This window comes from Canis lupus, chromosome 5, assembly GCF_011100685.1.
Source record: "Canis lupus familiaris isolate Mischka breed German Shepherd chromosome 5, alternate assembly UU_Cfam_GSD_1.0, whole genome shotgun sequence".
Classification (NCBI taxonomy): Eukaryota; Metazoa; Chordata; class Mammalia; order Carnivora; family Canidae; genus Canis; species Canis lupus.
The window spans coordinates 34,990,071-35,016,261 of record NC_049226.1 but is presented as its reverse complement, the minus strand read 5'-3'; the positions used below and the strand labels follow the sequence as shown (position 1 = coordinate 35,016,261).

The 26,191-nt window shown below is 42.2% G+C and overlaps 1 protein-coding gene across 1 annotated transcript; it reads left to right on the top strand.

Moving 5' to 3' along the window:
• The first annotated feature begins 1,509 nt into the window (after nucleotides 1–1,509).
• MYH1 (myosin heavy chain 1) lies at nucleotides 1,510–26,083 on the top strand. The gene is given in 38 exon segments (NM_001113717.1): nucleotides 1,510–1,713; nucleotides 1,805–1,948; nucleotides 2,062–2,218; nucleotides 3,314–3,341; nucleotides 4,088–4,202; nucleotides 4,290–4,382; nucleotides 4,512–4,575; nucleotides 5,230–5,328; nucleotides 5,420–5,523; nucleotides 5,673–5,811; nucleotides 5,992–6,110; nucleotides 6,158–6,349; nucleotides 8,234–8,404; nucleotides 8,988–9,297; nucleotides 9,394–9,464; nucleotides 11,101–11,188; nucleotides 11,271–11,388; nucleotides 11,682–11,805; nucleotides 11,890–12,026; nucleotides 12,126–12,381; nucleotides 14,674–14,916; nucleotides 15,009–15,185; nucleotides 16,007–16,152; nucleotides 16,232–16,322; nucleotides 16,405–16,794; nucleotides 17,437–17,563; nucleotides 18,754–18,872; nucleotides 19,017–19,213; nucleotides 20,705–20,888; nucleotides 21,167–21,332; nucleotides 21,421–21,545; nucleotides 21,976–22,284; nucleotides 22,370–22,573; nucleotides 23,084–23,209; nucleotides 23,300–23,470; nucleotides 23,727–23,831; nucleotides 23,946–24,041; nucleotides 25,931–26,083. Coding segments are annotated over 38 exon segments (5,862 nt in total).
• The last annotated feature ends 108 nt before the right edge of the window (nucleotides 26,084–26,191 follow it).

Below are 26,191 nucleotides of genomic sequence, written 5' to 3'. Positions count from 1 at the left end.
GATGTCTGAATGAACTGAGTCCTTGCCTTGGAAAAGTGGCTTAAACCTGCATGTTCTTTCACAGTCCATAAGTGCAAAAAATATTTAAATGCTATGAAAAATGACTGTGAGAATCTTCAGCAAGACAAAGCATTTTGTGTTATCCAAATCCCTGCAGTTTGGATGGGAAAATGTAGAAAGGTTCACAAAAGTGTTTTGAGTTTTTCTGGAAAAATATCTTTATTATTATTAAATAAATTGCCTATGATCATTTTTTTGAGATTTTATTTATTTATTCATGAAAGACACAGAGAGAGGCAGAGACGTAGGCAGAGGGAGAAGCTGGCTCCCTTCGGGGAACCTGATGTGGGACTCGATCCGAGGACCCCAGGATCACAACCTGAGCCAAAGATAGACACTGAATCACTGAGCCACCCAGGAATCCTGCCTATGAACATTATTGACAGGATTAATGAATATTAAAGTGACAAGAGATGAATGGATCTTGAAAAGAAAGTTTTGTGAAATTTCTATGAGATTTCAGTAATAAAGCAAGAAAACATAATAATATTTTATAGTAAGTCTTTGAGAAATACTAAAGACAAGGGAAAAAGCCAAATCTGTCAAAATTATGGTATGAGAATAAGAGCCCTTGGAAAGAGGCTGACTTGCCCTGCTTTAAAAAGCTCCAAAGTAAGCGGGACCAGGCAATGGGTTTCAAGAGGGACATTGGCCACGCTGCCCCGCGTCAGCTGCAGCTGCTAGCTCTGGTACTGCTCCTTGGGATACTGCATGTTTTATATCCATGGCTTTTGTTGCCTTCTGTTTAGAAGCCAGCCATGCCACAGATGGGATTTTGTGGGTGCCTTTGGCTAACTACTCAAGTGCTTTTCCCCTCTCTTTTACAGAACTGTCTAGAGAGAACCAGGCTGCATCTTCTCACTTGCTAACAAGGTAAGATTTGGACTTAACCAGTCCGTGGAGAAGAATATGAGAGCCTCTGGGATGGATCTGTGTCACTTAGCAACCTTTCAGAAAGTGCTGGTCTCAGTAAATACCTAATAACTGTACTTCAGGAAACGGTGCTAGGGAGACAGGGAAGGAGGGCTTGCCTTCAGAACAATGCACATAGACTCATTCCGGATGCAAGCATTGGCGAGGTGACATCTCAACAAGAAAACTGCTAATGGACTTGTTGGCTTGTTAACAGAATATTAACATTCTGTAGGGGGGAAAATCTGAAATAAGATTCTCTTGCTAAAAATCTCAAATTTGATTTTAAAAAAGGTATGCTGCCATTAGAATCATTAGGTAAACATGATACCTAACAAATAAGAAAAAGAAGGTACCTAGGAAAGAGCTTCCTTAAATCTCTTAAAAATTTGCAGAAAGTTACCTTGCCCAATGCTAAATAGTGGGTTTTCCATGAGGTATCATACCAATATCTGGAGACTTACTGATTCACATGACAGTCCACAGTCTCTAATGTGAAATGCTTCATCTCCTCTAGGACCTGTGAGTTCAGCAGCCATGAGTTCAGACCAGGAAATGGCCATTTTCGGGGAGGCGGCTCCATACCTCCGGAAGTCTGAAAAGGAGCGCATTGAGGCCCAGAATAGGCCCTTTGATGCCAAGACGTCAGTCTTTGTGGCGGAGCCCAAAGAATCTTTTGTGAAAGGGACTGTCCAGAGCAGAGAAGGAGGGAAAGTGACAGTGAAGACCGAAGCGGGAGCAGTGAGTAGAGTCCCTGGAGCTGGCCACATTTGATCAGTACTTTTGTATGATCTCACAATTGACATAAATGGTTGTCCTCCCTGTTTACCAGACTCTGACGGTGAAAGAGGACCAAGTCTTCCCCATGAACCCTCCCAAGTATGACAAGATCGAGGACATGGCCATGATGACTCACCTGCACGAGCCTGCTGTGCTGTACAACCTCAAAGAGCGTTATGCAGCCTGGATGATCTATGTGAGTTCACTCTCATGGCCTTCTGCTCGTGCAGATGGTTAAGAGTTTTGAAAAGCAGGTTATTAAAATCCTCATGAAATCATTATATTCTCTTCTTTTTCTTTTTGGTCTAGACCTACTCAGGTCTGTTCTGTGTCACTGTCAACCCCTACAAGTGGCTGCCAGTGTACAACGCAGAGGTGGTGACGGCCTACAGAGGCAAGAAGCGCCAGGAGGCCCCGCCGCACATCTTCTCCATCTCTGACAATGCCTATCAGTTCATGCTGACAGGTGAGTGGCCCAAGTGTTTGTCAAACAAATTATGTTACCACCTATAATCACAAAGTGCTAAAGCTAAACAGGACTTCAGAGATAATATAATCTACCCCCTCACCCCCCACGATGTACAGAAGAGGTAACTAAAGCACACAGATGTACATGCCATCAAAGCTGTAATGAAATTTTAGCTCTTCAGACTCGACCTCCATGATTTTACCAGGCCATGCTATTGCTCCATTCCTATTTATCTTAAGTTGCTTATAATTTTCGTCTTGGAAATACGTAATTTCTGGTATAGATGGAAGTAACAATGGTTAAGATTAAGTAACAGTGGGCTCACATTGAATAGACATGAAAACTATATGTTCAATCCCTTTGTGCTTAATTTTCTTGTTGACTACAAATTTGATGCTTTTAGGAGTATTGTTAGGTCTAAAGTCATCAGAAACCATCTCATAGAAGATATTCTCTCTTTGAATGAAGTTGATATTTGGGGGCTACATGTACAGAAAACAAGGTTGCTGTTTTCTCCCCTCTTAGAAGGATTTTTATTTTGATTGATTGAGGCACCTTCCTCATCTGATCTTTCTTTGACCTGATGGTATACTTTTTGGAAACCCTGATCAGAGTTAGGGTTGCAAGCTGTGGAAATAAGATTTTTTTTTCTTTGTGAGGCCAATTGACTCATTTAAAAACTAAATCTCAACCTTGGCTTGATGAACACTATTTAAACCTATTAAACTACAGTCAAACCCTTCATGTATTTTCCATTTTTCAGTTCTATGCAGAAATCAGTGGATAGTATGCTACTGAAATCCATGGCTGACAACTAAAGAATGTGTCTGGCTTTAGAAAATACTGCTCTATTTTAAACCAGAATGGTACATGTACTATGAGGACTTAAGGAATTTAAGATATAACAACATTTTATGTTTCTCTTCTACTTAAGAGGTTTAAGAATAATATCATATATAACTTTACAATAATATATTTCAGTCTCCATTTAAAATGACACAATATTTATACTTAACACCCAAGGTGTTTCGCTATAGAAAGTTCTGTTTGCGTAACTGGCGTGATGTTGATTGTCGGCTGTTTTTCTTCTAGATCGGGAGAATCAGTCCATCTTAATCACGTATGTATTACTATTCTGGGACATATTAGTATTTTATTCACACTAGGAAAATGACAAACCAAAAGAAATTAATTAATGCTCCCATACTGAAGCAATGGCTGATCAGTCTGGAGCTGGACACTGCTTGTACTTTGTTATAGGGCTCAGACTGCATCTGAATGTAAATTAACAATGCCCCAAATTTGTCATTTGCTAGTCCAGTTTTAAAAGCAGTCCAGAACTTTTCTGAGAGTTAAGAGATGTAAAATCTGTGCATAGCCAGAACCCAATACATGGCAGTGAACAACATACAGCCTTCTGAACACTGAGCTTTTTGGGAATTTCCCCAGTGGCCTATTTTTAAGGCCTACTTGAGAAATGTCTAGTCCTTCAAAGACTTCACTTGAGCCATGTCTTTAAGGAAACTAAAGAACATATACATTTTTTTTTTTTTTACTCTCTCATTTCCCACATAGTTGTTGGGTGGCTACCTTTTGGACCCCTCACACCCAGGCCACAGCACCTAAAAGAGAGCCTGGCACATTTTAAGCACTCAAGAAATGTGTGTTGAATCAACTTCCCTGCTTCTTGTCAGTGCAAAGCAACAGAAATATTATGAGCTATAGTAGGCTGAAGAGAAAGAGCTAGGAGAAACTTGACAAAGACATATAAAGAAAGATGCATAAGGTAGTAAACGCTGATGATGGAAGTACTTTAATTTGCTGCATAGCTTAGTTCCTCACGTATATTTTGTCTCCCTTTGCCAGAGGAGAATCTGGTGCGGGGAAGACCGTGAACACGAAGCGTGTCATCCAGTACTTTGCAACAATTGCAGTCACTGGGGACAAGAAGAAGGAGGAAGTTACTTCTGGCAAAATACAGGTGGGTCTGGGGCTCTAGGGGCTCAAGACTCTTGGGCTCTCAGGAGTCTGGAGCCCCAGAAATGAGGGCTGCTCTTTGCCTGTGCAGGGGACCCTTGAAGATCAGATCATCAGTGCCAACCCCTTACTGGAGGCCTTTGGCAACGCCAAGACTGTGAGGAATGACAATTCCTCTCGCTTTGTAAGTCTCCTGGTCACAGAGGGATCTTCTCAGCCCTTACATGCCAGAGATAGCGTGTCTGAATTATTTCAATTGTATCCTTCTGTGTGCTTCAACTTTTTAATACTAAATAATCTTTCTCTTTTCAAGGGTAAATTCATTAGAATCCACTTTGGTACCACAGGGAAGCTGGCTTCTGCAGATATTGAAACATGTAAGTAAGAGGACCTCCTAAACAGAACCCGAAAATGACAAATGATGGTCTGGAGGAACATTTTGCAGCTCCTGTTGAGCCTGGAGCCTGTGAAACACCAGTCTCCTGCCAAACATGCCTGTGGTTAATGCAGTCTCATCCATAGCCCAGTGTGCTTTATCCCCAGCCATGAGCCTTATGATTTAGTAAGAACTGCCAGGAGCCACTGGGCTTGTCTGAAGAATTCCAGCCTTAGAATGGATTTCAATTTTCTCTGAGAAAACACTAACACTAGGGTAAATGAGTTGCCTCCTGGTTGAGAATATGTGATTGCTTCCTAGCCTGATAAACATTACTCGTAGTGGTCCCTCTATTATAAAGTGAGAAAAGACCCTGGGGAGGGATGGGTTCTCTAGAAACAATGATATCACAAATGTCAAGGACATTCTACATGAGAAATGTCTATGTCTCCAGCTAGGCGTACTTCAGTTTTTTTCTAGAGGTGGTAAGAGAAACTGCAATAGTGTTTGTAGAGCTCAAAATGTGGTAACTTATATGAATATTCAGCTGAAATCTCAATAGGCCCCTGAGATTTTTTAATCATCCCAAATTCCAAAATCACTTCAGGAACTTCATGGTTTTTCCCCCCTGACCCTTGTCTACTTTGTATTCCAGATCTTCTAGAGAAGTCTAGAGTTACTTTCCAGCTGAAAGCGGAAAGAAGCTACCACATTTTTTACCAGATCATGTCTAACAAGAAGCCAGACCTAATCGGTAAGAAGGAGCTTAAATTTGCAAGCTACAAGGTTATGTTATATTAACAATTTCCAATGTAAAACATATACCCTGAATTGTGTGTACCCAGAAATGCTCCTGATCACCACCAACCCATATGACTATGCTTTCGTCAGTCAAGGGGAGATCACAGTCCCCAGCATTGATGACCAAGAGGAGCTGATAGCCACAGATGTAAGTTACATATACAGTGTTTTTTAAAAATCCATTATGTATGGGAATGACAATAACAGCCCTTTATAGGCATGGTTAATGATATGGCATAAACTTTCCTAAATAAATTACTATCTTCTGCCCTTCTGTCCTGTCACCTCTCCTGGTAGAGTGCCATTGACATCCTGGGCTTCACCTCTGATGAAAGAGTCTCCATCTACAAGCTCACGGGGGCCGTGATGCATTACGGGAACATGAAGTTCAAGCAGAAGCAGCGGGAGGAGCAGGCCGAGCCAGATGGCACTGAAGGTAATATAGACAAAAAGCTCATTCTAAATTCATGTCGTCTTTACAGTTGAGCTTCTGATGAATGTATGCAAATTTACCACCATAGAGACTTTCTATAAAATGGTTTACTCACCATTCTGCCCTGATGAATGGGGGAGCCCACAGTGGGTCATGTGGGGTGCCTGAATTGTGTCTTTACAGTCGCTGACAAGGCGGCCTACCTCCAGAGCCTGAACTCTGCTGACCTGCTAAAAGCCCTCTGCTACCCCAGGGTCAAGGTCGGCAACGAGTTTGTCACCAAAGGCCAGACTGTGCAGCAGGTGAGTGCGTGACCTCAATGAATGACACACATCCCAGGCCGCCTCAGCATGTCTTTAATACGTCAACAATCACCACTCTGTCCATGAAGGTGTACAATGCGGTGGGCGCTCTGGCCAAGGCCGTCTACGAGAAGATGTTCCTGTGGATGGTCACCCGCATCAACCAGCAGCTGGACACCAAGCAGCCCAGGCAGTACTTCATTGGGGTCCTGGACATTGCCGGCTTTGAGATCTTTGATGTGAGTTAGCAGAAACTTTGTAGCAAAAAAAGTTTAAAAATCTTGCTGCTGCAGTCAGTATTGGAAAAGGTCTATGAAAAAGAGCTGCACTACAAACCAAGTTGACACAGGAAAGAAGACCAAAAGTCCATGAGAGGGCGTGAACCTTGCAGGGGGACAGAAGTCCAGTTCTTCCCTGTGTGACTTTGTGGAGAATTGGGAATGGTGTTCTACTGATCATTGGGTTCACACTCAATGAAGACCTGTAGGTGAAGCACTACCACCTCAGAGAGCATATCCACTCCCAAGGTCTTTCTGCCAGTTACAGGATGTCTGAATTGAAAGCCCCGAGCACAGCCTCAGCACACAGTGGGCACGCAGTAAATGATAGAGCAGGTGAAGAGACAGGTAATGGCAGCCAAGATGGTGGTAGGAAAGGCAGTGACAAATTCAAAGACAAGCTGTAGGATTCCTGTCTGCTCTTCAATATCCAGGGATAGAGGATGTAGATGGCATTTTAGAGTAACTCCAAATCATCTGCCTATGAAAGAAAACCTCCCCTATAACTTAGCACACAAGGTTACAGAAGATATGAGGATATGAGATAGTATCTCAAACGTGTCTGATCCACAGGTCACATTTCTACACTTTTCTGAGTAAACACACAGACACTGAAGGACATTTTCTGACTTTGAGGGACAAGAGCATTTCCAGAAATTCCCAAGCTCACGAGGGAAGAAAGGAATACTATGGCACCCAGAAGGAAGAGGAAGAGCAATCCACATTTTCAAATAAGAAAACTAAAGACAGTGCAAACTTGCAACCAATTTGAGTTTTTAAAATAATCACTTTATTGATATATAATTCATGCAACATCCAATTCACTTAAGTACTTAATTTGGTGGTTCTTAGTATATTTACAGATATATGCAACCATCATGACAATTGATTTTAGAACCCGTTCATCACCCCAACAAGAAACCCCATTCCCACTAAGCAGTCATATCCTGTTTCCACCTTCCCCAGCCCCTGGCCGGCAACCACTCATCTGCTTTCTGTGTCTGTGGATTTGCCTATTCTGGACAGTTCATATAAATGGAATCATACAGTATGTAGTCCTTTGTGACTGGCTTTCTTCGCTTAGCATGTTGGCAAGTTTCCTCCATGGTGCAGCACCCCTTGACTTCCATGTCTAGTGATACTGCTCTTAGGCAAGAGCATTCCCAACTGTTTCTTTCTGGGTGTTGTGAACAGTGAAGCAAAGCAGACCTGCTCAAGTTCTGGGTGTGGCTACAGCCACTGGCTCTGGATGTCAAAGCCTGGCACCCTGCCACACCCCCTTAGAAGACTCTTGCACAGTTACTTCATCTCACTAAGAGAGTTCTCTCATCCATGAAATGGGCAAACAGGACCATAGTGGAAAGGTGGCTGTGAGAATTAACTGCAACAATTTATACAAAGCACTTAGCACAGTGTCTAGCACATGGCACATGTTCAACAAATGCTAGCTACTGAATTTTTAGTCCTGGTTATTCATAATATACAGACCACAATGGCTCAGATGCGGGAAACTTGTCTAGCCATACAACATCATCATAAAGAGGCAGATTTCTAAGAAACCTCTGATCAACAAAAGTAGACACTGTAAAAACCAAACAATGGTTTTATTGCATAGGAAAACATCACGCAGATACTATTTATTCCCATTTAAGAGATACTTCCAACAAGGGCGGGGACAAGTCCTTGTCTATAGCCATGAAAAAGGCAGGAAGGAGAAAGGGGCCTGCCTCAGCTGGAGAGAGTCACACCATCCTAAGACGGTAATCAGGTCACCAACAAGGAAAGCCCTTTTCGAAGACAAGCTTTTTATTAAAAGATCAAAGTTAATTTGTATTTTCTACTTAGTTTAACAGCCTGGAGCAGCTGTGCATCAACTTCACCAATGAGAAACTGCAACAGTTCTTCAACCACCACATGTTCGTGCTGGAGCAGGAGGAGTACAAGAAGGAGGGCATTGAGTGGGAGTTCATCGACTTCGGGATGGACCTGGCTGCCTGCATTGAGCTCATCGAGAAGGTTTGCTTGCTTTTTTCAGGTCACAGGTTATACTGCTGAACAGTATTTAAGAGAAAAATCTTAAAAGATTTCTACATGTAAACAAAATCAGGAAAACTTCTTTTGCTAACTCTGAGGGAGATATTCTGATAAAAGGAGAGTGAGTATTTTCTCTAGCATCCAGAACTCTATTTCCCAACAGTTCACAATGCAAGAACCTATATTTAAACCTCACTGCTAGAAAAACTTTTTAATAAGTATGGGATGGAGCCTTGGAATCTGAATTTCCACCAAGTGTTTCTGATGCAACCAGTTTGCAAGTCACACTTGGAGAAACAGGGCTGTGGAGCTGTGGGACTAGACATAAACTCCAGGAAAGCATGACCTTCATTCTTCTCCCTGGCTACTGCATTACTGAGCCTGACACAGCACCTGAATTTCAACAAGCACACAATAAATATTTCCTTAGTGACTTCTAACCCAAGGGGTGAGTTTTCATTAACTAAGAAATTAAAGGATGAATTTACTCAAATATGATCATGATGTCACATATTTCTACAAGCAGACAAAATTCAAAGACATTTGTTTTTTTTCATCCTTTCAGCCCATGGGGATCTTCTCCATCCTAGAAGAGGAGTGCATGTTCCCCAAGGCCACAGACACCTCCTTCAAGAACAAGCTGTATGAACAACACCTTGGGAAGTCCAACAATTTCCAGAAACCCAAGCCTGCCAAAGGCAAGGTTGAGGCACACTTCTCACTGATCCACTACGCGGGTACTGTGGACTACAACATTGGTGGCTGGCTTGACAAGAACAAGGACCCCCTGAACGAGACTGTTGTCGGGCTATACCAGAAGTCTGCAATGAAGACTCTAGCTAATCTCTTCTCTGGGGCAACAGCTGCTGAAGCAGGTACGTTCCAAAAGAAGTCATCCATTACCTGATGTATAAAACATACACTGAGGAAGCTTATACTATGATTGCTTGTGCTCTCTCTGCCCCCCTTAGAGGCTGGTGGTGGCAAGAAAGGCGGCAAGAAGAAGGGTTCTTCTTTCCAGACCGTGTCTGCTCTCTTCAGGGTACAAACTTCCTTTGCTCTGTCTTATTAGATTCGGGAATTTAAATTCCCCTGTATTTGTTGGGGAAGGGAAGTTATCTTGCAAGGGTTCCAGAACTGGATATAATTCAAAGAGACAGGTCAGTTGGTGGTGGTAGGACAGAGTCTTAGTTTGGGGTTGTCTGGAAGAGACAGCTCAGTATATAGGAGACAAGGTGTTGGGAGAGAGGGATGAAAGTGGATTGCAGAAGTCAGCATCAGATGGCAAAGTTAAATCTGGGGTCCAGGAAATAAGGTCATTTGACATTTAGAAGGTTCTACTGGGACAGGACTAGGCAAAACACGGGATTTGCTGGAAGCTGTGGGAGCCTCCAAATGATATATGTGCTTAAGTGTATCCTAGTTCAGAACTGAAATGAGTGGATTTTGAAAGCTGAAGACAGAAGATCAGTGTCAGGAATTGGAGGCTGATTTCTTTTTTTAAAAGATTTTTATTTACTTGAGAGAGAGAGAGAAAGAGAGAGAGAAAGAGAGAGAGAGGGGGAAAGAGAGAGAGAGAGAGAGAGAGACTGACAGCACAAGCGAGGGGAACAGCAGAGGGAGAGGGAGAAGCAGACTCCTTGTCAAGTGGGGAGCCTGATGCGGGCTCAATCCCAGTATCCTGGGATCATGACCTGAGCCGAAGGCAATCACTTAACTGGCTGAGCCACCCAGGTGCCCTGAGGCTGATTCTAAACAAAAAAATAAATACATAAAAAACTAGATGTGATAAGAAACAGCTCTTGAAGGAAAATTTACTTTTCTTTGGACAATCCCATCTGTAACAATGGGAACTTTAGTTATTCTGAAAAACAAGGGTTTCCACAACTTGGAACACTTCTCACACTTCATAGCATGGCTGTTGGTTTTTTGCCAGTTCCCAGAGGGAGGCACTACAAGGCCACTTTCTGTAGAATGAGCAGGAGGACAAAACTCTGTAGTTACTATAAGGAATACGAATGCAATAGAGAAGCAGATACCATTGAAAGCAGGGTAAAGGAAGAAATGAGAGATTTGGAAGAAGACACTGAATTACTGATAAAGCCAGACCACACTCTAGACAAAAGAATATGGGTAGAATATTTCCCCACATTTAGAATATCATATTCAATCTACAACACATGCTAGGAAATTCAGCAGCAGTAAACAACCACTTCAACGACTCATAGAAAAATATGTTTATAATGCACAAAAAACAGGAAAGAGGACATTTTGGGAATGTGAAAATTTCAGAAATAACTCTTCTCAATTTCAAATCTGGATACTATTCAAATAGTGTATGAATTAGATATTAGTGGATACTATAATTACATACTGTTAGAATTGAGCCTAGGGATCCCTGGGTGGCGCAGCGGTTTGGCGCCTGCCTTTGGCCCAGGGCACGATCCTGGAGACCCGGGATCGAATCCCACGTTGGGCTCCCGGTGCATGGAGCCTGCTTCTCCCTCTGCCTGTGTCTCTGCCTCTCTCTCCTCTCTCTCTCTCTCTCTGTGACTATCATAAATTAAAAAAAAAAAAAAGAATTGAGCCTATGTCACAGATGTCACAATGATTATGTCTGTAAATATGAACATATGAAAACAGTGCAGTTTTAAACCAAATATTCATAAATTCCACAGGAGAATTTGAATAAGCTGATGACCAATCTGAGGAGCACTCACCCCCACTTTGTACGGTGCATCATCCCCAATGAAACCAAAACACCAGGTAAGACGCTTCTGATGCCCAAACAAGTTCCAAGATGTTTGATTTAGACCATGAAATAAGGCATGTGTACTCTTCCTCTTAGGGGCCATGGAGCATGAACTTGTCCTGCACCAGCTGAGGTGTAATGGTGTGCTGGAAGGGATCCGCATCTGCAGGAAGGGGTTCCCAAGCAGGATCCTTTATGCAGACTTCAAACAGAGGTCAGACTCTCTCACTGCAAATTATTTTAAGAGCTTCTTTTACTCATTTTAGTGATTTCGATGGAAAAATCCTTTATACTTTCTATTATAAATGAAGAAAATAGAAACACATTTAACAGACTGTATTGACATACCAAAGTTTGACACCCTTTGAATATACAGAGAATAAAGATATGGATATGATTTCTTATTTATGTTTGCTAGACTACCCAAAGGCTATGTTGTTTCTCTAATAAGGGTAGCAGATGTCTTGGTGACAACAGGTCTATCATTTATTTGTTTGGCCTAAACAGATACAAGGTATTAAATGCAAGTGCTATCCCAGAAGGACAGTTCATTGACAGCAAGAAAGCTTCTGAGAAGCTCCTTGGGTCCATCGATGTGGACCACACCCAGTATAAATTTGGTCACACCAAGGTAACGGTCTCTAAAGTCTGATACTATCTGTGTCCCAGTGAAGTTTATGTATAGTGTCTGATCTGCAACTCCTCCAACACACAGGTCTTTTTCAAAGCTGGTCTTCTGGGGCTCCTAGAGGAGATGCGAGATGACAAGCTAGCCCAGCTGATTACCCGAACCCAGGCCAGGTGCAGAGGGTTCTTGGCAAGAGTGGAGTACCAGAAGATGGTGGAGAGAAGGTATTAATAGAGATACTCTACTGAGCCCCCTCAGCTTAGGCCCTTCTAACTCTGCTTCCTGTTGGAACCTGACTTTGACCACTTCTGTTCCTATCACAGAGAGTCCATCTTCTGCATCCAGTACAACATCCGTGCTTTCATGAATGTCAAGCACTGGCCCTGGATGAAGCTGTATTTCAAGATCAAGCCACTCCTCAAGAGTGCAGAGACAGAAAAGGAGATGGCCAACATGAAGGAAGAGTTTGAGAAGACCAAAGAAAGCCTTGCAAAAGCTGAGGCCAAAAGGAAAGAGCTAGAAGAGAAAATGGTTGCTCTCATGCAAGAGAAAAATGACCTGCAGCTTCAGGTCCAAGCTGTGAGTATCAGAGCCCATTTTTTTGTAATCAGATGCTAATATTTCAGTTCAGTGGCTGCTGGAAAAAGGTCTCACTTAGGGACTATCAATCTTTCCTAAATATTTCCTAATTCATAATTCCTTAGAAGTTCTACACAATCCCAGACACAATATTACTACCAAGCACTGTGGTAGGATCTCTTGCTGTTGAAAAGGAAAAAAACAAAAGCACTTCCCCTTTCCTGCTATTGTTTTTCCCAGCAAAACGCAGGCAAAAAGTGAGGTGATCTTTGTTCCATAAGATTCTCCCTACTGAAACAAGCAAATAAGACCAGTGAAAAAACAACGATATTCACAGTGAAAAGGGAGGACATGTTGTGATGAAAATGCATCAACTTGAAGCCAATATGAAACCAACTGGCAACTTCATCTCAACTCTGTCTTTAGGAACTCTCCAGTACCTGAAAGAATAGAGTCACTGCAAGGATAATGGCAATACTTTCTACAGATAGTGTCAGTTTTTAAGCAAAGCATGAGTTGGGGTTGATATTCTTATTCTGACATCCCAATAAACATTCAGAAGATTGGGGAAAGAAATATCTGATTAACCACCACTGTCTAATTCACTTATGTGACTCAGATGACAAGAGACTTTCAGTATGCTACTGAGACCAATAACCTAAATCCTGAGAGTGACCTTGCAGTCCCCTGAATTCAGAAGCAAATCGATATTGGTCCAGTGGGTATTGGCTTGGGACACTCAACTAGAAAATTTAAAGACAGATGAACTATCTGTACATACCTAGGTTGGGCATTGTGTCTTTCCCTGTAGTTCATGTACAACAGGGGTTTCCAAATTGAGGACAGGTTCATCACACCTTGGAGAACCAGTGGATAACTGTATGGTGTATCTAAATTTGGCCTCTCTGAGAAGAGTATGACTTCTTTTCGGCATCATTCTCTCAACTATCCACATTTAATAACTATATAAGGACATTCTAAGCACTAGGGATATAACCTGAAGCAGGAGACATGGCCTATGCCCCTGCAGAGTTTCTATTCCAACTCCTGTTCCTTCTCCTGAGAAACGTGCTTGCTACTTTTCTACACACCACCTTTGAACATGTTCGGTTCCCCTTTTTTCTTCCATGTGTTCCCTGTAATTCCCAGCTACTTTGTAGGATCATCTTCCTTTTAAGTCACTTTCCTAGTATCATTCCTCCCTCTGAGCAACCAGCTGGATAGCCAACCATTTTGTTTTTCATACACTAAGCGGTTTTGGAAATAAATATTAAATAAAGAAAGGTGACTGATCTGATATCATATACCAACACATTAAATATAGATGACATCATGCATGAGAGGAAAAAGTTTTCCTGGGCCCTCTTAAGGTCCCTGGCTGTTTTTTTTTTTTTTTTTTAAGATTTTATTTATTCATTCATGAGAGACACAGAGAGAGAGAGAGAGAGAGGCAGAGACACAGGCAGAGAGGGAAGCAGGCTCCATGCAGGGAGCCCAATATGGGACTTGATCCCAGGACTCCAGAATCACGCCCTGGGCTGAAGGCAGACGCCTAACCGTTGAACCCCCCAGGCATTGGGTTTGAAAATTAAAAAACTGATTAACAGAAGAAGTATGCATATTTACTGAATTTTTACATGTACAAGGGAGCCTTCACAAGAGACTGAAGTCCCAAAGAAGTAAGCAGAGCAGGAAGCTTGTATATCTTTTAGACAAACAATAGATTTGTAAAGAATTGACAAGACAAAGGGGTTTGAGCTAAGGATAGTAAATGTTGAAGAACTAAAAAAGATAAAGGTTAGTTTAACAAGGTTTGTTTATGTAGCCTTCTCAGCCCCTAACTCTCATCTCTGGTGATAAGAATGTCTTCCTTCTTTCCTCCTAGTACAGGGAGGGTACTTTTCACATGGGAATTTAATAACCTGTTTCAGGGAAGAAAGGTGAGTGGAGGAGGTCAGAGTGGACTTCCTGTTTCTGCCATTTTCTCAAAGTCCTTCAGTTTATGGTACACAATATGCCAAGGTGTCATATTTGGGGAGAGTATATCCTGAACTACATCATTAGCAAACAGAAGCGTAAGATAATTTCAACAGAAACCCTGAGTTAAATTCCTTTAAAAAAAAATCTGCAGTGCCATAATAAGTGCACAATAAATATGTTAGATGAGGAAAAGCTTATAAATCTTAACCTAAGGCTTTAAAGCATAATTTACTTGTTTGGATTCAAAATATTAGTAAAATGTTAAAGTGTCCTGAGAACTAAAATCTAAAAGTATCTATTATCCCTTTTCAGGAAGCAGATAGCTTGGCTGATGCAGAAGAGAGATGTGACCAGTTGATTAAAACCAAAATCCAGCTGGAGGCGAAGATCAAGGAGGTGACTGAGAGAGCAGAGGATGAGGAGGAGATCAATGCTGAGCTGACGGCCAAGAAGAGGAAACTGGAAGATGAGTGTTCAGAGCTCAAGAAAGATATTGATGACCTTGAGCTGACCCTGGCCAAGGTTGAAAAGGAGAAGCATGCCACAGAGAACAAGGTATGAAACATATTCTGTTCCACCACAGAGAGATTCTGCCCCCCTACTAAGCTGCTTTAGAGCAGGTATCATTTCTTTTTTAATTTTTCAAGGTGAAAAACCTCACAGAAGAGATGGCAGGCCTGGATGAAACCATCGCAAAGCTGACCAAGGAGAAGAAGGCCCTCCAAGAGGCCCACCAGCAGACCCTGGATGACCTGCAGGCAGAAGAGGACAAAGTCAACACCCTGACCAAAGCTAAAATCAAACTTGAACAACAAGTAGATGATGTAAGCCTAACATCATGTAAAAGATAATTTTTAATTTAACAACTAAGTAAGCCTGAGCTTACATTCGTTTGATGTAATGAGTACTTTTCAAGAGCTTTCAATGAGTAAGTGGTGTAGGATATCATCCCTGTTATAAGGTCTAAGATGGACACCTACGGAGTAAAAAAAAAAATCAATAAAGAAAGTTGTAGGTAACAGACAATATGGGTAAAAAGAATTAGGGAAAAGGGAGGTTATTGTGTTTGCCAAGAAAAGCTGCAAAAACAAAAAGGATCTTGGCTGGGCTCATAAAGCAAATGGCTATGGGAAGAAATAGAGAGAGTGCTCTAAGCAGGGAGCACAGCAAGGGCAAAGAAGTAGTAAATATTCGTAAGGTTTCCTGTCACAGGGAGAAAGGGAATTCCGAATAAGGGATGCAGAAGATGAATTCAGCTTTAGATGTGATCTAATATCAAATAGAGAACCCACTGAAAATGTCTCAGTAAGGGAGGAACTGACAAAAGTCATGGTTTAGAAATGTTGCTATGGTGTGGTGAAGCAATGATCACCATGGCTTCCAGTGGGGAAATTCAGAAGGCATGACATCTCCCCAGGAGTTTACTGTAATCATATGGTAATGAGGTATGGTTCACATTTTGAATGATGACTCTTTGGACTAGGTAAGCAGCAAAGACAATGGAATGCGTGGGGCAAATTTGTCTTATGCAGAGAAAAATCAATATAAGGTGCTGATTAGATAGGAGTTAAATGTTTACAAGTCCAACCTGGGGTAAAGGATGGTAACGTTCCAGGAACTGTATTCGTGCCTTATTAATTTTCAGCTTGAAGGATCCTTGGAACAAGAAAAGAAAATCCGAATGGATCTAGAAAGAGCAAAGAGGAAGCTAGAGGGAGACCTAAAATTGGCTCAAGAATCCACAATGGATATCGAAAATGACAAACAGCAACTTGATGAGAAACTCAAAAAGTAAGCAGTGAGGACAAAACTTCCATGGGGAAATTACTTTTATTATATCTGTGACTGACATAAAGTACTCTTTTAACAGGAAAGAGTTTGAAATGAGCAATCTGCAAAGCAAGATTGAGGATGAGCAGGCTCTAGCAATGCAGCTACAGAAAAAGATCAAGGAGTTACAGGTGAGGAAGAGCCTCCACTTCTGTGCATTACAGGAATCAAAGCTGCGGTGAGTCAGCATTAATGTCCATGTGTCACTCCCAGGCCCGCATCGAGGAGCTGGAGGAGGAAATCGAGGCAGAGCGCGCCTCCAGGGCCAAAGCAGAGAAGCAGCGCTCTGACCTCTCCCGGGAACTGGAGGAGATCAGCGAGCGCCTGGAAGAAGCTGGCGGGGCCACATCTGCCCAGATTGAGATGAACAAGAAGCGGGAGGCCGAGTTCCAGAAGATGCGCAGGGACCTGGAGGAGGCCACCCTGCAGCACGAAGCCACAGCGGCTACACTGAGAAAGAAGCACGCGGACAGCGTGGCCGAGCTCGGGGAGCAGATAGACAACCTGCAGAGGGTCAAGCAGAAGCTGGAGAAGGAGAAGAGCGAGATGAAGATGGAGATTGATGACCTTGCCAGTAACATGGAGACTGTCTCCAAAGCCAAGGTATAATCGTGGTTTAAGTCTTAAAGAGATTTCTGAGACAGGTGTGAGTGAGCTGCTCACAATTCCTTAGTAACTGTCAGGAGGAGACTACAAGCAGTACAAGCAGGAGACAGGCCAGAGCAAGGGGCACCTCCGGTGTGATGGGCAAAGTGCTCACTCTTTGTTGTGAGAACAGCCAAATCCACAGAACAGTAGAGCAGAAAGTTAAGCTCTTCCAAACAAAAACAAAAACAAACAAAAACAAAAAAAACCACACACAACAACTCAACTATACATTTTGGGATTTTAAAAACTGCTCACCTTGATGAGGCTTCTGTTTTTCTTTCCTCTTAAGCACAAATACATAATTTGTTTCTCAAAAAAAAATCTCAAGAATTGAAGAAAGTATCATTATTCTCATATCAAGGATAAGCCAACTGAGTGAAGACTTAATTCACAAAGCAGTATACTGGTAGCATGGGTAGACTATGGCATTTGTTATTCTTTCCTTCACAATCTGAGGCCTCTGTAGTTTTTGTTTGTAAAGATAGTGTATTTTCAAAACACATAAGTGTCCCAGCCCCTATGGAATACTTGGATTATGGAAAATTCCTGTGGTCCAAATACTTGCTTGAGATGCCTTCTACTACTTTTTGAATGTAGGGGAACCTTGAAAAGATGTGTCGCACTCTAGAAGATCAGGTGAGTGAACTTAAGACCAAGGAAGAGGAGCAGCAACGGCTAATCAATGACCTGACGGCTCAAAGAGCGCGTCTGCAGACAGAATCAGGTGGGCCACTTACCAGTGTTGACCTTGAATGACAAATTTCCCGTGGATGGTTAATTTGCTGAAAAACACTGCACTGACCTATTGAGGTCACATTTTATTGCCCCCCTGGGAGGTACCTGCCACCACTACTATGAATACATCACTGACTGCTGGCATGGACTACTTTCTTTTTTTTCTTAGTTGTGACTTTCATTAAGGAAATCTAGGCTGTTTTGTTTTTACACATTTTACAGTAGATTTTTCCGTCAAAGTTAGCAAATTAAAAGTGTTGCTTCACAGTATTTCTTTGCACTTTTCAAAATGCCTGCACAAGTTATTTATTACTTTATTACCCTCAACGGTCTGTGTAATGTAATCCACATTTTAAAGATGACAGACTATGTCAGTGATGAAATGACTATCCAGGAATGCTTACTCCACTTCTCCTCCTGAAGTCTGGCCAATTGCTGCTAGCTTGCACAGTCACGCAGAGAAATATTCAGCACTACAACCCAGCCCAGGAGACTTAAGTGATGTTTGTGGAGCTTTGACCATCCAAATTGGAGAGTCTCTGCATTTACTCTGTCCCTTAATCAATCCATTCAACTTTTTACCAAAGTTCTACCTCCCGAAGTGAGAGGTAACAAGATGGAAATTATTTCATGAGTCATCTGGGCTTTTAAAGTAATAGGCAGATCAAAGTGTTGGAGAACCACTTTACTCTTTCATATTCATTCAAATATTATTCTTTCTAGGACAAAGTTCAAAGTCAGGCTTTTATTATTGTTGTACGGGTAGTTAATGCACTTCATGGAAAAAGAAAACCTGTATTCTCAAAGAATCGAATTGCTCCTTGTAGTCTCTTTTCTAAGATCCTTCTATAATTTAATGGTATGGAAAAAAGAAAGCTGTGATTCTTGTTAAGTATTAACATTTTTATATGCTTCTTGACCAATTTCTACTGTAACAATCTTAAATATCCTCCAAAATATTTTGTGTTGCTCATAACTATGTAATCAGCCTCAAAGCTTTCCATACTTCTCATTTTTATGTAGATCTGCCCATCAGATTTGAAGTGGAGGTTGGTAGCTTCCTGTAATCTGTACTCTCCAATGTGTTTCAAACTCCACTCCCTTTCCCTGCTCCAGTTTTTAATCCAGAGCTCTGATTTCCAAAGTGAGGTTGAGTTTGCTCTATCTTGGTCTTAACAGGTGAATATTCACGCCAGCTAGATGAAAAGGACTCATTAGTTTCTCAGCTCTCCAGGGGCAAACTAGCATTCACACAGCAGATCGAGGAACTGAAAAGGCAGCTTGAAGAGGAGATAAAGGTAAACCCTACTTGTCACTGTCCTTATTTTTGAGGTTGTATTTCGCTTACTTCTACAGATTTTCTTCTGATGACCTATAGGAGCCTAGGGACTAAATGTCCTTTTAAAGATATCAAATTAAGTCTCTGATCTCTATATTCTCAGGCCAAGAGTGCTCTGGCTCATGCCCTGCAATCAGCCCGCCACGACTGTGACCTGCTGCGGGAACAGTATGAGGAGGAGCAGGAGGGCAAGGCCGAGCTGCAGAGGGCAATGTCCAAGGCCAACAGTGAGGTGGCCCAGTGGAGGACCAAATATGAGACGGACGCCATCCAGCGCACAGAGGAGCTGGAGGAGGCCAAGTATGTCCTAGTCCTAGCTGAAATTCAAATATCTCTGTTAAACAAAGTGCATCTGTCATAAGCACTGTATGGGAAAATGTCCATTATTCCCCCAAACAAATTTTAAAACTAAGGAAAAAACATGCACAGACATAAACCAATACAATACAAACAACCACTCTAGGTGCTGCAGTTAAAGAAATCAAGCTAGAGGGCAGAAAGAGAAAGCACCTAAGGCAAGAGGCAGCTGAAGGACCATTTCTTTTTTTTTTTTTAAAGATTTTATTTATTTATTCATGAGAGGCACACACACAGAGAGAGGAACAGACACGGGCTTCTCCCTGCAGAGGGGGAAGCAGGCTCCATGCAGGGAGCCCGACGGGGGACTCAATCCTGGGTCTCCAGGACCACACCCCGGCCGAAGGCAGTGCTAAACTGCTGAGCCACCTGGGCTGCACAGGACCATTTCTAAAAAGAGGAACTTTTGACATCATTCTGTCTACAAAGGTGTAGACAGAGTAAGGGTTAATTGTACTCTCTTGTGCCTCTCTTCCCTCTCAGCCATTAATGGGAAAATCAGCCCAGGTATTAGGTGTGTAAGGGAAAAGTAATCAGGCTTCAGAACATAGCTTCTCCTTCAGAGATGTAAACGCATGGCTATTTGTAGGGAAACAAAGGCATATATTGTTAAAGATTAAAAAGAAGCATAAATTCTGCAATAAGAAAGGAAACACATAGTTTCACACAGGACCAAATATTCAATGCTATCAGCAGTTCAAGACAGAACTATAAAGACAGAGAATCTGGACTGGAAGAAACCTACTCATTCAACAGGACATTTTGGGAGAGATCTAGTTGTTTATCCTGTGACTCCTATACAACCATGTAGTTGGAATCACGGTGGGCAGATGCCTTAGAAGAGAGTCTGAGTGGAGCTCACAAAGCAAAGTTGATACCAATTTGGAAAAGTTTATTTTTATTAAATGATTACTAAACAGCCACAAAAAATATGGGACATGATTAGACAAACTCAAGTATATTTGATTTGAAGTTGAATTCACTCATTTGAATTCAATTCATCCAATATTTGAGCACTTACACTGTGTGACAGCCTACAAGAAAACAAAGATTAGCAAGACATACACTCTACCCTCTAGAGATGAAAATTCAGTGGAGATAAGACATAAACAACAGTAATTCAAGGCAGGTATTATTATTATTCTAAGGAGGAAGAATGAACTAGTCACCATGATGGGTAAAATGTGGGCTTAGGCTGATCACAGATGGCCTTGAAACCAGACTATGAAGTATGGTGATGCTAAAATTTGGTCTGTTTTCAGTATTTAGTTTGTAGAAGAGTGGGAATGGGTTAATACAGACCTGGCCCTACAAAACAACCTGGAAAAGTAGTATTAGGAGTCTGGCTATGGAAATCACTCTTTTGCACCTATTTCGAAACATCCAATTCTGCCAATGGCTGTTCACTTCTCTTGTCCTTATTTCACTTTTTAGAAAGAAGCTGGCCCAGCGTCTACAGGATGCTGAGGAGCATGTAGAAGCTGTGAACGCCAAATGTGCTTCCCTGGAGAAGACAAAGCAGCGGCTCCAGAATGAGGTGGAGGACCTCATGATTGACGTAGAGAGAACCAATGCAGCCTGTGCCGCCCTGGACAAAAAGCAGAGGAACTTCGACAAGGTAACTCATGTAGTAGCCTCTGCTTCTGTACTCAGCTCACAATGAAAGCCAGCCTGTTACCCTCAGTGTGCCTTATTCAAACTCCCTAAGGGCTGTTCTCAGTAACTCCTGCTCCATGGCCAGCAGTGGATGGTGACAACACCTGTGGTTTCTACTCTTCTCATTCATAACTATTTGTCAGTCTCAGATCATTTCCACTCTGACAGGTGCCAGAATAGATGGTGTCCATCCCATCAAGCTTTATCTATTAAATTTCTGGACCATTCTTTGCCCCTCAGATCCTGGCAGAATGGAAACAGAAGTATGAAGAAACTCATGCTGAACTTGAAGCTTCCCAAAAGGAGTCCCGTTCCCTTAGCACAGAGCTGTTTAAGATTAAGAATGCTTATGAGGAATCTTTAGACCAACTTGAAACCCTGAAGCGGGAAAATAAGAACTTGCAACGTGAGTACACTTCACCTTTTCCTAAACAAAGCCTTTGAAAAATGTTTTCCCCTACTGAATAAATTTTTATATTTTTCTTCACCAACAGAGGAGATTTCTGACCTCACTGAGCAGATTGCAGAAGGAGGGAAACGCATCCATGAACTGGAGAAGATAAAGAAACAAGTGGAACAGGAAAAGACTGAACTTCAGGCTGCTTTAGAGGAGGCAGAGGTAGACATTTTATTGCGCATTCTAAAACAATTGCAAGAGGAATTAGAGTCCACTGCATGCAAGAATTGATGAATTCTTGAATTAAGAGAAAAGAAAAGTAGTTCTGACTCTGTACTCAGTCATGAGTACAGTCATGTACTCCATGAGGATGGAGAACTGACCATGTGTGCAACTACCACACCTGTATGTCAGGAACTGTGCTAGACACTGAAAAAAACAAAGATGAATAAAAAGAATAAGTTAAGGTCCCCACCCTCACAGGCACTATCTAGCCAGGGACATAAAAATATATAAAATAAACAACATACTGTAGAAATCTCCAGAACAATGGTATAAAGATGTGTTATGGCAGCACAAGAGCAAGAACTCCTATTTCTAGAATACTACAAACTTCCTTTCCCTGCTAATATCACCTCTTGCTGTCATTAAGGCATCTCTTGAACATGAAGAGGGAAAGATTCTGCGCATCCAACTGGAGCTGAACCAAGTCAAGTCTGAGATTGACAGGAAAATCGCAGAAAAGGATGAGGAAATTGACCAGCTGAAGAGAAACCACATCAGGGTCGTGGAGTCGATGCAGAGCACTCTGGATGCCGAGATCAGGAGCAGGAATGATGCCATCAGGCTCAAGAAGAAGATGGAGGGAGACCTCAATGAGATGGAAATCCAGCTGAACCATGCCAACCGCATGGCTGCAGAGGCCCTGAGGAACTACAGAAATACCCAAGGCATCCTCAAAGTAAGTGTTCAAAAGAGGGCCTCAAGGTGACTGGGGTGACCACAGCCCTGAGAACGAGGTGTCTCAATGATGATTCATTCCCCAGGACACCCAGATCCACCTGGATGACGCCCTCCGGGGCCAGGAGGACCTGAAGGAGCAGCTGGCCATGGTGGAGCGCAGAGCCAACCTGCTTCAGGCTGAGATTGAGGAGCTGAGGGCCACTCTGGAGCAGACGGAGAGGAGCAGGAAAATTGCAGAACAGGAGCTCCTGGATGCCAGTGAGCGCGTCCAGCTCCTCCACACTCAGGTGAGCATAACATAATAGTGAAAAACACAAAAGGATGAAAATGAAATCCCTGCTCATATCTTAGCATTATCTAAAAATATATTCACAATGTTTCATGAATGGTAAAACTTAAATCATTTAATATTTGTGTATCAACAATACTTATACTATACTTTGACATCCAGACTTGACTTTTATTTATTTATTTTTAAGATTTTATTTATTTATTCATGAGAGACACAGAGAGAAGGTAGAGACACAGGTAGAAGGAGAAGCAGGCTCCATGCAGAGAGCCCGATGTGGGACTCGATCCCAGAACTCTGGGATCATGCCCTGAGCCGAAGGCAGACCTCAACCCCTGAGCCATCCAGGCATCCCTGACTGTCTTTTAAAAATACACTGTCATCTCAGATAATTTATGGAACACAGAGGGACACTAATAACTTAACTAGTTTTTGAGTTCATTAGAAATCTGGTATGTTAATTTTGTTGTCATGTACTAAATATTGCTAAATTTGATATTTTAACCAGAACACTAGCCTGATCAACACCAAGAAGAAGCTGGAGACAGACATTTCCCAGATCCAGGGAGAGATGGAGGACATCGTCCAGGAAGCCCGCAATGCAGAGGAGAAGGCCAAGAAGGCCATCACCGACGTGAGCAGAGGGCAGCATGGTGGTGGTCAAACTTGAATCTCGATGTGCTTGCTTCCCTTTCTCAACTGGTTTTGTTTTACTGCTGATCAGGCGGCCATGATGGCTGAGGAGCTGAAGAAGGAGCAGGACACCAGTGCCCACCTGGAGCGGATGAAGAAGAACATGGAGCAGACGGTGAAGGACCTGCAGCATCGTCTGGATGAGGCTGAGCAGCTGGCCCTGAAGGGCGGGAAGAAACAGATCCAGAAACTGGAGGCCAGGGTGGGTCTTCTGATCAGTGTATTTCCCCCTCATTTCAACCCATTGCAGTATTTTGAGTACCCTGTACTGCTGGATGAGTGGGGCATGCAGAGACAAATGAGAAATGATCCTTGTTGCCCAAGGACAATGAGACAAGTGCATCAAAATTATATATAAAACAGGGTAAAAGAAGCACTACAGGTCATTGGAAGAAGCAGAAATCCACTGAGCAAATAGATCACAGTAAATGACTTTTAAAATGCTTACCTTCTTGTAGGTCCGTGAACTTGAAGGAGAAGTTGAAAGTGAACAGAAGCACAACATTGAAACTGTCAAGAGTCTACGCAAACATGAGAGGAGAGTGAAAGAACTAACTTACCAGGTAAGGAAAATGGCCTATCTAGGTTTTCACTGCGTGGGATAAAAAGCTAATGTACAATAAAATGTTGATAACATTTGTACTTTCGTGGGCTCACTCTTCAAAATATTATTTCAGACTGAGGAAGACCGCAAGAACGTGCTCAGGCTCCAAGATCTGGTGGATAAACTGCAAGCGAAGGTGAAAGCTTACAAGAGACAAGCTGAGGAAGCGGTGAGTTCAGAAGCCCCTGGAGTGACCACACAGCCCCCTGGTCTTAGGTATGGCCAAGCTAGCTTAGTTGGAAGGATGAAAGGTAAGGAAATGAGGGTGCAATGAGGAAGGATCAAAGGAAAAGGGTCAACTACATTCTGAAGAATGAGAAGCAACCAACAACATGATGAGCCAGGGAAACTGTTCCTGGGAAGGGGAAAAGCAACCCAATGCTTTTGAGTGTTCAAGAGTACAGTTCAAGGAGCAGAAAGAACAATGGAGAGAGCAGTAGATATGTGGCTGATGTGTGTGTGTGTGTGTGTGTGTGAGAGAGAGAGAGAGAGAGAGAGGAAAGACAGAGAGAGAGGAAAGACAGAGAGAGAGAGAGAAGGCTGATCACAGGGTCTTCTAGGCTCTGGTAAGAAGTCTGGATCACAGGGTCTTCGAGGCTCTGGTACGAAGTCTGGATCGCATTCTAAGTACAATGGGGACACTGGGAAGCCCCGGGAGGGTTCTAAACTGCTCAGTCATGCCCTGGTCTATACTTTTTAAATAGAATATTCTGGCTATTTGGTGGAGAATGGATTGTCTGCTAACACAGGCAGGGACAGGGAGACATTATAGGAGGCTTTTCCAATGGGCCCATGGTTTGCCTTAGGGGCAGTACTGGAGCAGAGAGAGAAGAGTGGAGAGATTCAAGATACATTCTGGAAGGAGAAACTATAGGATATGCTAACAGGTTGCCTTGGGAAGGTGACAGGAGATCAAGGATAATTCATCAAGTTCATGGTTTGAGTGACAATGAATGGTGCGACTAAGGAACTAAGGGAGGAACAGAGTCACGGGGCAAGAAAGAAACAAGAATTCTTTTCTGGGAACACTGTTTGAAAGACCATAATTTACATAAGTGAAGGTGACAACTAAAAGCAATTAAGCTGGGAGTTCAAATGGTCTTGGTCATGTTTGAACCAATAGATTCTTGGCACTCTACCTCACCTCATTTCCCCAGCCTATGATTTATTTGAAATAATAAATACCAATTTTCTAAGTATGTAAGTATGGATATATATACACTTACTCATCACAAATTAGTGGTTCCTCTCTTGGTTAGTGGTTTTCATTTTTCTGCTGACCCCTAAGATCTGGGGCAGGGAGTGAAAGTGAGGGGGACATAGAAAGAGAGAGAGAGAGAGAGAGAGAGAGACTTAATGTGTCTCTAGCCCCTACTTCCCTCATGTGTAACAGGAAGATCTGAAGTTTTATTCATGTCTATTATTTAGTGATCCTAAGCTTTATTAATTTCTAAATTTTGATGCCATATTTTGGACAGTTGTCAATGAGCCTTTTTGAAAAGGACAATTACTAAAGACTAAACCCCAGCTGGCCTTCCCATATTCACTGCTTATCTGTTTGAACGTAATCTAAGACTACTGAAGGACTATTCTTGGAGACAAGTTTTGTTCCATTTCTACACTGCATTAAGTGGCAATATTTTATACTCAAGGGCCAGTGATTTATATTCAAGGCTATTAGCTTGATATAGATTTTTTAGAAGGTTTTTTAGGTTTTAGTTTTTTTTTTTAAGAAGATTTGGTTACATTTACTGGACTCTGGGCTAAAAAAAAGAGGTTGGAAAGTTGATATATTTAGTAGTAGCTCTAAGATGTTTACATGTTAAACAGGAGAACTTTTAGAAATGTTGTCGGCAAATGTTACCTGTTCCCCTTTGTTATCCATGAGTTCAAGAAGGATGAGAAGAATTAATACAAAAAAAATCAAGAGCATTTTTTAAAAAAAGGTTTACTAGAGTGAAGCATTTTTAAGTAAAAGAAACTGGAGACCCACTGATCTAAGAAATTAGAAATTCTGAACTCTTTTTCCCTCCTAAACACATCTCCATTCATTCTCAGGAGGAACAATCCAACGTCAACCTCTCCAAATTCCGCAAGCTCCAGCACGAGCTGGAGGAGGCCGAGGAGCGGGCTGACATTGCCGAATCCCAGGTCAACAAGCTGCGGGTGAAGAGCCGGGAGGTTCACACGAAAATCATAAGTGAAGAGTGATTCAACCAAATGCTAAAAAGTGACCAAAGAAATGCACAAAATGTGAACATCTTTGTCACTCTGTTTTCTACTTCAGTATTTTGCAGATAAAAAATTTATCCGCAAATA